At 34.6% G+C, this 13,901-nt stretch overlaps 1 protein-coding gene across 1 annotated transcript in view; it reads left to right on the top strand.

Annotated features, from left to right (window-relative positions):
* The window catches only part of LOC121424710 (prominin-1-A-like), a 39,078-nt gene that overhangs the window by 18,701 nt on the left and 6,476 nt on the right, over positions 1-13,901 (top strand). Inside the window, exons 7-18 of the mRNA XM_041620458.1 lie at positions 1,273-1,362; positions 1,757-1,971; positions 2,617-2,752; positions 3,428-3,507; positions 3,893-3,996; positions 4,900-5,052; positions 7,184-7,310; positions 9,851-9,954; positions 10,622-10,709; positions 11,316-11,330; positions 12,453-12,578; positions 13,582-13,662. Coding sequence (XP_041476392.1) covers positions 1,273-1,362; positions 1,757-1,971; positions 2,617-2,752; positions 3,428-3,507; positions 3,893-3,996; positions 4,900-5,052; positions 7,184-7,310; positions 9,851-9,954; positions 10,622-10,709; positions 11,316-11,330; positions 12,453-12,578; positions 13,582-13,662 — 1,319 coding nt within the window. The remainder of the gene's footprint in view (positions 1-1,272; positions 1,363-1,756; positions 1,972-2,616; positions 2,753-3,427; positions 3,508-3,892; positions 3,997-4,899; positions 5,053-7,183; positions 7,311-9,850; positions 9,955-10,621; positions 10,710-11,315; positions 11,331-12,452; positions 12,579-13,581; positions 13,663-13,901) is intronic.

The following is a 13,901-nucleotide window of genomic DNA, read 5'->3' as shown; positions in this document are numbered from 1 at the left end:
GTTTTAGTAGTAGTAGTAGTAGTAGTAGTAGTAGTAGTAGTAGTAGTAGTAGTAGTAGTAGTAGTAGTAGTAGTAGTAGTAGTAGTAGTAGTAGTAGTAGTAGTAGTAGTTAGTAGTAGGAGTAGTTAGTAGTAGTAGTAAAAGTAGTAGTAGTAGTAGTAGTAGTAGTAGTAGTAGTAGTAGTAGTAGTAGTAGTAGTAGTAGTGATAGTAGTAGTAGTAGTAGCAGCAGCAGTAGTGGTGGTAGTAGTAGTAGTAGTAGTAGAAGTAGTAGTAGAAGTAGTAGTAGCAGCAGCAGTAGTGGTGGTAGTAGTAGTAGTATAGTAGTAGTAGTAGTTAGTAGTAGTTTTAGTAGTAGTAATAGTACAGTAGTAGTAGTAGTAGTAGTAGTAGAAGTAGTAGTAGTAGTAGTAGTAGTAGTAGTAGTAGTAGTAGTAGAAGTAGAAGTAGTCGTAGAAGTAGTAGTAGTAGTAGTAGCAGCAGTAGTGGTGGTAGTAGTAGTAGTAGCAGTAGCAGTAGTAGTAGTTGTTTTTTTTTGCCTCACCTGCAAAGCAGAGTGAGACTATAGCCGCATCTTTTCCTACGACGGCGGCGTCAACGTCAAATTTTAGCCGAAGGCTAATGACAGCATAACTTGGAAAGTATATGGACCTACTTCCTGAAACCTGGACATAAGGTTTATCAAGTATCACTGAACATCCAAGTGTATAGATCTAGAACTTTCATTAGGCTTGGACATAAGAGTAATCAAGTATCACTTAACATCTCGTGCGAGTTTCAGGTCACATGACCAAAGTCAAAGGTCATTTATGGTCAATGCACTTTGGCCATGCTGGAGGTAATTATTAAATTGCTGTCATGACTTTCAAAGTTTGTGGATATAGTTTATGAAATATGGAAATAGGGGTAATCAAGTATCACTGACAAGTCTTAGGTCACATGATCAAGGTCAAATATCATATAGGGTCAATGAACATAGTATTATGTGAATGGTGTTTTTTGTAAATATTTTATAGTAGTTTTCAAATTCAGCACTGCTGCTATATTGAATCGTGTAATGCAGGTGAGACTGCCAGAGGCGCTCCACTTGTTTTCCCCCTTAATATCCATTTCCATCTAAATTTGGCATATATGCTGCCCAATACACGAGATTAATACAGGACTATTTTCATTGGCCTACACCTCGCAAAATTCATTATACAATGTCATGCCTCTCTGTCTAGTGTCTGTTAAATGTAATCATATTTCTTTTACTCTTTTCTGCAATGTTCAGATATCAGCATTACTGTTGGCGAACCAGTGAGGGATAAGCTTAGGGTCAAAGTTGAACCTGCCATCATTGCTGTCAAAGAGCTTCATAGGGGTAAGAAAGAAATTTAGTGACCTTTCTCCATTTTAAATCTTCTTTCAGATCATTCAATTATTATTATTTATGTACTGTGCTTTTCCCAGAATGACCAAAAGCACTTAAACAAGAAAAAAGAATATGTCAATTGTCAAAGTATAAAATGAAATATTTCAGTCCTAACACTCTCGATTATGACATAGATTGCCTACAAAGAAGATATCAGTGAATCATGATAACCTCAAATGATGTAAATTTCATATTTAAATGTTCCATGAGTAATGTTTTATTTATTTCTTTTTTTGTCTTGTCTGCATAGCAGAGCAAGACTATAGGTGCCGCTTTTCCGACTTGAATTTGAATGTAATTGTAACTAGATGCATGAATTTTTCTGACTCTGATTTGTAACTAGATGCATATGATGCGCATGTGCTTCTCAACAAGACAAATGACCTGATTCAGGAGCTGCAGTTCTCAGCTATGATCCTTACGGACTCCTTGAGGGACGAAAGATGGTTTCTCAATGAAACCCTCCAATCGTCAGCGTGCTTTCAGAGTGAAGGATGCAGGGCTGCGAGAGGTCTTATTGATCTTAATAGACTCTCGCTTTCAACGCACTATAATCAGGTGGGTTTCAGTTTTATGGAATGTTATGACGATCAATTTGTCTTGTCTCTATAAACTGTATGCACATTCTCCACCCCCAGGGGAGTATTCCATCAAGTCACTGTGTGAGGCACAGACAATAATGGGCAAATAAAATGACGTTTGCCTCTTACCAGGTCAATCCATATAAAGGTTATGACAAGTAATGGATGCAATTAAATAATTGCGATAAAACTGATCAAAGACCAATCACTGACCAATGATTGAATGTGATTTTTTTTATATGTATATAAATTTTTGAATCATTGAAATAATTTTATTAATAATAGATAACAATTGTGGCACTCCTGTATAATGTACCCCCAGTGAGTCATATAAAGTTTACATCCAGCATGATATGAAGAGAAAAAATGAAAATTTCAATTCACGATGGGGTTCACATTTACAGAAGACGGGCATTGTAGTGCCCCTGTTTGTTTCCCCAAGTGACTTTTAAAAAGTTCACACTAAGTCATTTGCTAAGTTTTTATAAATAAATTCACATGAAAGAATTATTCTTCAATCATTTGCTATGATCATTTTTCTGGTATATTGTCTTGCTTTGGATAGTCTAAATGAATATGAATATATTTACTTTTGTAACTGTTTTTCTAAACTTTTCATCAGACAAACATTGAAGACTTACTTATGCAGGCATCACAGGCGTTAGAAAGCGATCTTACCAGTTATGCCGTCAGTACACAAGCTATATTAGATTCTATTCCACAAAGAATTGAAGAAGAAGGCAGCTCACACGTACAAGGTAAACACCCTATCTAATCCAGTATTTCAGACAATGTGATGTAGTCACCTGCACCCTGTTACATGAAGCTTATTGATTGATCATATAGTAGATTTATATCATTGATTGTGCAATATAGTCAGTGCAATATCTCTTTACTAATCAATCCTAAGATCAGTTGTGATGATGGTGATACAGGGCCCATTATGAAGAGTGTCTAAGTTGTGCAATGGGTTCAGTTGGGCCATAGGTGTAAGGATGTTCATATGCTCAGCAGAAAGAGTTTGGATAAGAATCTTCTTCAGCCCCCCACTCCCGGATTTGTCCTTGAGTCTTAAAGGGTACATTTAATTTTATTTTTGTGCATTTTTTATTGGATAAGGAGGAAAGTAAGTTGAGGTGGTGTTCTTAGATATACTTAGCTCTTCTTATTTTTTTTTTACTTGCTTTGATAGTATGTAGACTTTTCAAATTTCATCCCAAATCATATATATTTTGGAACAAAGTTATAAGATTGTATTTTCTTGTATGTATTATTTTGATGCATGATGCCACTTGATTGAGCCAAAATAACAAATTCTTAATGATGTGCAAAATATGTTTTTTTTTGTATTTACACCTTTACAAATGGAACGCACAGCTTAGTGTTGATATCTGACTCAAAATCTATTCTTTTTTCATATTTTTGTTTCTTAGAAATCAAGCAAATGGTGGATGATCTGTATGCTGGAGGTGCTTCTGGCATTGTTGATAATGCTAGAAATTTGAGTCAAGTTGTGAGTTTACTAACATTTTTGGGGTGACATTTTACACTTAAGATGGGACTGTGTAGATAAAATTTAAGCTATGTGGTTAAAACGTGATAAAAATCAAGCAGAAATGTAGGATAAACTGCTCCAAACAGATTGCAATGGAGTATAAAAGACTTTCTACCTTGTGTTGATTAGTTGACGTGAACTATTTATTTAAAAATTTGTCATGATGGACTTGTGGAAAGATGGATATTAAGAAATGTTAAGAATAACCACTTGTGTCAAGAATTTTTGACAATAATGATTGAGCAAACTAGAATGTAAGATAATGTTCATAATCTTCATTACAATTACATAGTGCCTTTTTTTTCATGTTTTTACAAAATGTATGAATTTGATGTAATTGCAGGTAATCGATCAGATAACAGCAATTTTCAGCCAGTCTTCAGATCAACCAGTTTCTCAAATGCTTTATCAAAGCCTTCATATGGCTGTTACATACGACCAGTATAGGTGAGTTATGTCAAAGCGCTAAAGTTAGATTTGGTTTTAACAACTTTTGAAGATGATAATTCTCTCATTATTCTATTGGTTTTGTACATTGTATATTTGTAGATGTAATATTTTCAAAATAATAACCAATATCAAAGAAAACATTGAGAGGTGATCTTAATTTCCTGAAACTTGGCTTTTGATAATTTCCCAAATATGGTGAACAGAATGGGTAAATATTCTTCCTTACTAGGTGTTCACGAATAGCCGTGTTTCCATTGGAACATGGCTTCTATATTCCTAATTCTGGTTATACATTGGATGGGGATAAAAGTAATGATGGAATTAATAGTGTGGACTTTGTGAATGCATACACCATCTGGAGACATTTTTTTGTTGTTGAGAGTTTGGTGTTCCAAAATTTACAAATTATTTTTTACTAAATAGATCAATTAGATTTCAGGGATAAAAAAAATGGAATTCTCTAAACAGTGATTTAAAGGGTACTTTGAATTACATTTCATTCAAAAATAAATTAAAGAGCACAATACTTGCCACTTATTGATATATTCAAATTATGCTGAATGCTGAATGATTCTTACTATTTCTCTAATGTTAGTTAATCCTTAAGTTTTCGTATGACTTTCTTGTTATATTTACATCGTTATTTATTTTATGTATATTTTTTTTGTATCTAATGTAATTGTATTCTCATTGTATTTGATTATTTTATATGTTGAGGGTTGCTTGTTTACAAGTTTTTAAACTTTTTTTAGCAATCCTGGTATTTTATTTACTATGTTGTTTTACATTATATTATTGTAATTTTATTTTTATCTTATACCAAATAAATGTTAATCTAAAAAAAATTGACTGCTGTTTGACAGTTGTATCAACATTTTCTATCTCTTTTGTCTCTTTCAGGTTCTATTGTGGTATAGGTTCAGTGTGTGTATTCATCATCATTATCTTGTGTAATTATCTTGGAGTATTATTTGGTGAATGTGGTCGAGATAAGAGAGATCAACCTACAGAGAGGGGATGTCTGTCGAACCTTGGTGGAACTCTGCTCCTTGCGTGAGTATATGATAATAATGCGATATAACATTCATAAAGCCCCTATTATGTAGTTGAGTATTCAAATGTGCACAATGTATTACCCTGGGTTTTGCTGCAGTTACTGTTGCAAACTTTTTGTGCATGTTTTAAAACTCCTGTCTGTATCCATTCACCTTACCTGGGTTGAGTGCAGAACAATGCTGGTAAATTTCTTGCTTGGGGAATCTTGGCTTGGATTCTAACCTATGAATCTCTGAAAGACTAGAGTCAGATCACCCCAGAAGTAACTCTTTGACCTCATATTTGTATTAAGGACATTAAAGGACAAGTCCACCCAAACAAAAGTTGGTTTGAATAAAAAGAGAAAAATCCAACGAGCATGACACTAAAAATTTCATCAAAATCGGATGTAAAATAAGAAATTTATGTCATTCCACAGTTTCGCTTTTATTTTTCACAAAACAGTTATATGCAAATGAGTCAGTCGATGATGTCCATCAGTCACTAGTTATTTTGTTTTTTATTGTTTGAATTACACAATATTTCATGTTTTACAGATTTGACAATAAGTACCAACTTGACTGAACTATAAAATGTTAAACAATGGTAATACAACACGTTCAGTGAGGAATATAACTTTAGATAAATGGATTTTATTAAAAACATCATGTCTCGCAGTAAAAACTGAAATGAACATGAATTACAGATTAAAACAATTACAAAGACAAAAAGCAATATAAAGTATTAACATAGGAATTTAAATTAAAATTAAGGGGTCACTCTCGCAGTGCACATAATTTTGGCAAGGAGGAATACATTTCCAGGCACCCCAAATGGGGTACCTGTAGAAAATTAACTTTGAATGCAATCATCCAAAGTGCACCACGAAAATGACCCTGTAAATACTTGACATGAAAAAAATCTATATATAAAAAAATACTAAGTTCTTACTTCGGTATAACAAGGCATAAATTAAACTAGATTCGATTCATAAAAAATCATGAGTAAAGTTAAAACTATCAAAATTGTACAGAGGAAACCATTAGGACTTTACATTTATTATTGATAAAATACTTTACTACTAATAAAATAGGGAAAACTAGCATTTACATAAAACAGAATTTCAAAATATATGGACCCTAATTGCACTTAAAATTAGTTACACCAGTGACTAGGCTTATTTATGTGAGATATTGCACGAAGAGAGAGAGAGAGGGGGAGCGAGAAGTATTACATGTATATAAAGTCATCAAGCAATGGAAACCTCTTATATAATGAATAAATTAAAGTTATATAAGATATAATTACAATTAACGCCAATATTTAATTATAAATGCATTGTCAATGGTAACTTGTATTTTTTTAATTATTGTTTTAATTTACATTCCATAAACCCAGTAGTTTCGCTTTTCATTTCATTGATTATATGGTAAATAAGTATGTATGTAACCTTTATGTACGCAAATTGTGGTTTAGCAATTCTCCAAATAATGTAAATATAAACGTTAACTAGTTACGCCAGAGTTGATATTTCAATACATTTGAGACCAGTAGGTGTGCAGGGTAAGACGAAACCATGAGATGACATAATTTTCTTTTTTTTAAAAAAGTGTCAAAAGCCAAAAAATTGTAAAAACTTGTTAAATACACAAAAAATAATCTCGAAGTCATGCAATCAGGAAAGTGTCACTTGTTCATTTACAGTCCATATTCATTCAGCAGTCTGTGGAAAAAAGGAACAGGACTGTTTTTCATTCTAGTAGTTCTACTTCTTGGTTCAACACAGACACGTTGTTTCCTAAGCTCTCGACGATGTTCAGCATGTTTGACGATGTTTCATAGGACAACAGGGAGAAAATTTGAATATTTATGCTTCGCATAATAAAATGCAAAAGAAATAGTGAGTGAGTGATGTCATCAGTCCCCTCTTTTGCATACCGACCAGGATGTGAATATAACTGTTTTGGGAAATTAAGCGAAACTTATAGCTTTCTTATTTTTCATCCAATTTGGATGAAATTTTCAGCGTTATGCTTGTTGGATTTTTCTCTTTCTTGGGTGGACTTGTCCTTTAAATACAGGTTTCACTGTACATGTGGTGTTTATGATTGTAAACTAGAATTATTGTATCTTCTATGTTACTCCACAGTGGTGTTGCATTTGGATTTTTGTTTTCTGCTCTGTTGATGCTGATGACAACCATCTTCTTCTTAGCTGGAGGAGGAACTGAGAAAGGAATATGTCAACCTATTGAAACAAGGGCATTATTGAGAGAGGTATAGTCAAAACATTATGTCCTGACATATTTCAAGATGGCATCCAGTGTGATCAAATCTAATAATGAAGACTTGCTATTCATTGTGAACTTTTAACAATGCATTAACCCCATTAAGGCAAAGGAAGGGGGACCTCCCCCTGGACAATCTGTATGATAAGTCTGCATTGCTTCAAGATTTCACAGTAAAATTTCAGGTCTTTATTTTTCTAATTCTCGCTTTTTTGTTGAAGCCAAAGACATGATTCCCAGAGAGGCTTCTAAAATTTTAAAGGAATTACAAAAATGTTTCATACTGGTTGGGTATTTTTAAATATGATGACAAAGTGATGTGCTACTCACTTATAACATTATCTCAAGTTGATACATACAGATGATTACTGACATTGTCATGTTTAAAAACCTATTTTTATGTTAAATCATATTTCACAATTACGAATTGAATCATTTGAAATAGTCCTACTTTCAAGCTAAAGGGAAGTGCTAGTTCTCTCATTTGTCATTTAATATTTTTGGTTCAAATTCCCATGACAGCCCTCTGATCAATACATGCTTTCCGATTACTCTTGATTCAAATTACTTTTGATCGTTCAAATTACTCTTGATTGTCTACTAAACACTGAATAAACAGGCTCCACAGTATATTTAAGTAACTGCTTGAATCTGTATACACCAACTAGAGCACATAGGTCGACCAGTGATCACCTTCGCCTCACATATTCATTAACTCGTACCTTAGCTGGTGACAGAACTTTTATGGTGTCGGCTTCAAAACCCTGGAACGACCTGCCACTAATAATTAGACAGTCTCCATCATTAGCAATTTTCAAAAAGTCATTAAAAACTCATCTCTTTTGTACTTTGTAGTTTTTGTCTCACCTGCGAAGCAAAGTGAGACTATAGGCGCCGCTTTTCCGACGGCGACGGCGGCGGCGTCAACATCAAATCTTAACCTGAGGTTAAGTTTTTGAAATGACATCATAACTTAGAAAGTATATGGACCTAGTTCATGAAACTTGGCCATAAGGTTAATCAAGTATTACTGAACATCCTATTAGAGTTTCATGTCACATGACCAAGGTCAAAGGTCATTTAGGGTCAATGAACTTAGACCATGTTGGAGGAATCAACATCGAAATCTTAACCTGAGGTTAAGTTTTTGAAATGTCATCATAACTTAGAAAATATATGGACCTAGTTCATGAAACTTGGACATAAGGTTAATCAAGTATCAATGAACATCCTGCATGAGTTTCACGTCACATGACCAAGGTCAAAGGTCATTTAGGGTCAATGAACTTTGGACGAATTGGGGATATCTGTTGAATTCCCATCATAACTTTGAAAGTTTATGGATCTGATTCATGAAACTTGGACATAATAGTAATCAAGCATCACTGAACATTTTGTGCAAGTTTCAGGTCACATGATCAAGGTCAAAGGTCATTTAGGGTCAATGAACTTTGGCCGAATTGGGGATATCTGTTGAATTCCCATCATAACTTTGAAAGTTTATGGATCTGATTCATGAAACTTGGACATAATAGTAATCAAGCATCACTGAACATTTTGTGCAAGTTTCAGGTCTCATGATTAAGGTCAAAGGTCATTTAGGGTCAATGAACTTTGGCCGAATCGGGGGTATCTGTTGAATTACCATCATAACTTTGAAAGTTTATTGGTCTAGTTCGTTAAACTTGGACATTAGAGTAACCAAGTATCACTGAACATCCTGTGCGTGTTTCATGTCACATGTCCAAGGTCAAAGGTCAATGAACTTTAGCCGAATTGGGTGTATCTGTTGAATTACCATCATAACTTTGAAAGTTTATGGATCTGATTCATGAAACTTGTACATAAGAGTAATCAAGTATCACTGAACATCCTGTTCCAGTTTCAGGTCACATGATCAAGGTCAAAGGTCATGTAAGGTCAATGAACTTTGGCCATGTTGGGGTTTTTTTGTTGAATAACCATCATATCTCTGTAAGTTTATTGGTCTAGTTCATAAAAAGAGGACATAAGAGTAACCATGTATCACTGAACATCTTGTGCGAGTTAGAGTAGTATGCAAAGTCAGCACTGCTACTATATTGAACCGCGTGATGCAGGTGAGACGGCCAGAGGCATTCCACTTGTTAAAATATAACATTTAATTAATTCATTGTAAGCACTTTGGGCCTATGGGAAAAGCGCAGTACAAATAATAAGTATGTTGTTTGAAGACAGTCAACCTGTCCGAAACGTCGAGTCTCCCTACTACTCATCATCTCTACTCGCCGACTCAAGCCAGCATCTCCTCATCAGCTCTACTACTCAAGCTATTCTCACTCATCAATTCCTTCTGGTTTACAGTCCTTTTCAGGACTACTTTCAAGAAAGAATACTCTACTCTCAAATCTCCACTTTCTCGCCTATCCTTTTCTTCTCTTCTTCTATCCACTGTTTTCTATAACACTCCACATGGTGTACCGTAAACCACTTCAGCAAATAATAAGTAATAATAGTAATAATAGATGGATTATTATCATTTCCTTACAGCTTATAGACTATCCATATCTCCTAGACCAAGGAGAAGCAAGTTTTCTTGGATCCGTCTTACTGAGTGATGGCAGTCATACCGTCAGTGCAGAAAACATCATCAAGTAAGAAAACTGATCAACAAGGACATTTGCATGATTTCATGTTTTGTCCTCACCTACACTGAACTCGAAATCAACAGATGAAACCTATTACCGGTAGATTATTAATTTCCAAGTCAGCGTTTATGTTATATCACCATGGGCACCAGTTAATGAGATTCTTGGGGGCATCTTACAAAGATTCAAGATTGACGTAGAATCAACCTTGAATTCCCAGTAGCATGTAATATATTAGGCATCTCCGCATTGGTCAACTCATGCTAAGAGGGTGCGGGCTACTGTAAATCAAGAATATTATGTGTTACATTTAATGTGTATGTCGCCAGCAATTATTACACTGTTTGTGAAAGGCCCCCAGGTTTCTTTAACTGGGTCTATACTTCACATAAAGTAATATATAAGAAACTGGTCCCAATGAAATTCGACAAGCGTGATTTTGTTCCTTTCTAATACCTAAATCCATCAATCCATGGGTTTAATGCCACCTTGTAAATTCAAGCCACTAAGTTTTTTAATGAAGCCTGCGTTCATGATATTGGGAACTAAAATTCTTGGATACCTGTAGGTTTAGACTTGGCTATTGTCTCCAGTAAATATGAAAGAATGAAACAATGCTATTGTCTACACTAATAATCATCTCATATGTGATATTTTTCCTGTTATTCTGCAGTAAATGTGAACAGAATGCTGCTATCCTAACAACAGTTGATACGAACATAACCACCACCATTGCAGAGCTCTTACTTAACTACAATAAGGTGAGTAGGATCCACGTACTAATGAATTCTGTTTACCCCAGAGACTTAGTTATTTTATGACAGTTCTACCTGGAATGCACAGATTACATTGTTCAGGCTAATGGACCTAAAGATCTGGTAATACGTAGAGTTTCTTTATGTGCGTAGGCCTTTGAAATGTATTTGATACAAGAATGACATACTAATAAAATAATCGGGCATTTAGATGAGGTAATCTTTCAGTGCTCTTTTGTCAGTGGGTATCAATTTTTCAAAAGAAACACTGGACATTTCAAATGGGTTTGATAAAAATTCTTTGAAGGAAACTTCAATACATAAGTGTGTTCTGTTATTATTTTTCCTCTATGTGTGTTTGTCTGTCTGACCACCTAATCCTTTTTTATTAGTAATTTTTGTCACCTATCATTCTCTCTGTAATTTCTTTCTTTTAATTCAAACTTATACATACTTTTCCTCGGTGCATTAATTTCTCCCATAATTCAACTTTACTTTTCACATACCATGTTCTTACTGTGGTTACATATTTCTATGATTTTGTTTATGTTTTTTGTTTCATTTTATGCATGATTTGTTTTCTTTTGATCACATGGATTTGCTGACTTGCAGTCATCAGAATTAAATGTAAGTTGAAGAATTGGTAATCCATTCATTTTAGTATTGCCTTTTTGATATAGAGCCGTAAAGGGCAGCATAGACCTTTCAGCTCCAGTGATATAAGGGCACACACCTATTTCTCCAATTATTTCTCCTTTCTTCTATTCTTTCTATTTCTTTTATCTCTTCCTTCTATTCTCCTCTTCGTGTTCACTGTTGTTATTGTTGTCGCCATTTTTGCTGTTGTTCTTCTCATTAATTTTCTTCCTCATCCTTTTCTTCCACCCCTTTCTTCTTCTATTCCTCCTCCTTCTTTTCTTCTTCTTGGTTATATTATTGTATATTTTACCTATATATCTTATTTATTGGTAATAGTAATTCTGATTTTTTTCTTCATTTTTTTAAATATGTAAATAGTATAATTTTACCATTTTATTATCTTAATTCTGTATGTCGAGGACCCCACTGGAAATGAGCTTTGGAGCTTTCGTGGGTCATCCTGTGCAAGCCTGTTGTTTTAATGCTTCTGTATATAATGTTATGGTGACTTGCCAAATAAAATCAATCAATCAATCAATCATAGTTTCATATTTTGAAAATGAAATTTAAGAAAAGTTACAAAACATAATTGTTAATAATAATAATACATATCATACCCTTTCATTTAGTAGATCATCCTATATCAGACATACCCTGATTTGAAGATACATTTTTCTGTGAGTTTTTTTTTCTGTTGTTCTCAGTAGGGGGTCTGAAACTCAGAGTACCCCTAAACTTGGCTACACCATCAAGTAATAAAGTTCCTGTAAAATTGCAAGAGAATTATACTCCTTAATGGGACTAATTCAGTAGATGAATATAAAGATATTCATCTAAAATATGGCACTGCACTGCTCAAGCAGTGGAAGAGAGCTTAAGAATGGACCTATGGAATATGTCCTGTATAGGAGTACACTGAATGCAGTTTAGCTGGAAACTGATGTATTTTTAGAATCAGTGCAAAACTAGATCTACATGTACCTTGTTGATGTATAGGTTAAGATAGTTTGCTGACTGAAGTCCCCCTCCCAGTACCTGGCAGTCCAATAGATGCTTGTGCCATTGTTTACACATTGTTTATAATTATATATGGTTTTTACTTTGATCCAGTCCTCGTTTGTGTTGGAGTCCATGGACCTTTCTAATTTCACCACATTGGACAGCAGAGTAGTATCTTCTCTCACTCGTATCCGAGATGCCGGAAACAACATCAATATCACTGGGGTACTACAGGAGGTATGATAACAAAGGTCTTGTTCATTCTACTCAATATTTGTCTATTTCTATCTGTCTCTGTAAGTACTTCCATCTCTCCTTGTACTTACATTCTCTTTCACCTTCTCCCTTTCGTTGAGAAAATGAGAATATCATGAATGACTTTTAGCTTGCTTGATATGATAGTTTAACAGTCCGACCTCTCTTATCCGGACACGTTGGGACCAGCACCAATCCGGGTAAGGGATTTATGCGGATCTGGGAGACTTGATATTAAATACACGCAGCTGCCTTCCTAATGGTAGCTACGCGTAATATATTGTAGTGGGTGTACAGACAGTATTCACCGCAGTGTCGGTGCAAATTATGGGCGTTTTTTTACGGAAGTGAAATCGATTGGTTGCAAAAACTCTTGGATAATTTACCTGCTGAAATGATTGAGGAATACATCGAGCATACCTCGAAAGAAAGGGAATGACTCATTGAAACCAAGTTTGAAAATTGGATCATCGCAGCTTTGCAAAGTCAGCCATTGTTATACTGACTGTAGGCTGAAACATGATAGATGGGGCTGTCTGTAAGACGAGGCCTAGCGCCCGAGACAAGTGTTGTCTCCCCCCCCCCCCAAAAAAAAGAGAATGTGATGAAATGGCTGCACTGATTTACTGGAAAATTATCCTGTCCAAGTTCTTTCGGTGATTTGGGTGAGATATTTACCGGTACATAAAAAAAATAATGTGGTTGTAGGTAGACTATATTGGAAAATGTATGTAATCAAAGTGAGTTTGTGTAGGAATTTTGATTTTAAATTGAAATCTGATTTCCCTACATACTAGATCGCAAAAAAAATCTTGGCGAGTATATGTCCAGATAATAGAAAGATCCAGATAAGGGGAGGTCGGACTGTATTACAGTTTTATTCAAAACACATTCAAGCCTCTCTATTAGGGCCACAAGTTAAAATGTCAATATTGACTGTTTATACATGTTGTTATATTAATGATCTCATATCTTGTTTTGATAGATAAGTCAGAGTATTACGAAAGTAAACCTGACTGACTATGCTACCATACTGAGGACTACAGCTAACAGAGAAAACAATGTGGTAAGAACATGGCATTTAATCTTTATCATCTGGTGTTCCAATCCAAGCTTTCTATGTCGGGAAAAAAATATGATGAAGCTACTTCATCATGTCAAAGAGAAGATTCTCCATTTTGATTCAATGTTACAGCTTCCAAGTTATGTTTTTTTTATTCCCCTCATTTATTCTTTTTTAGATTAAAGGCTTTTAGTCCCAGAAACAGTACGTACTTGCTGTACCTATCCATGCTGATATATATC

This window comes from Lytechinus variegatus, chromosome 12 (assembly GCF_018143015.1).
Source record: "Lytechinus variegatus isolate NC3 chromosome 12, Lvar_3.0, whole genome shotgun sequence".
Lineage (NCBI taxonomy): Eukaryota > Metazoa > Echinodermata > Echinoidea > Temnopleuroida > Toxopneustidae > Lytechinus > Lytechinus variegatus.
The sequence above is the reverse complement of the archived record's forward strand: the minus strand, read 5'-3'. Positions and strand labels throughout refer to the sequence as shown.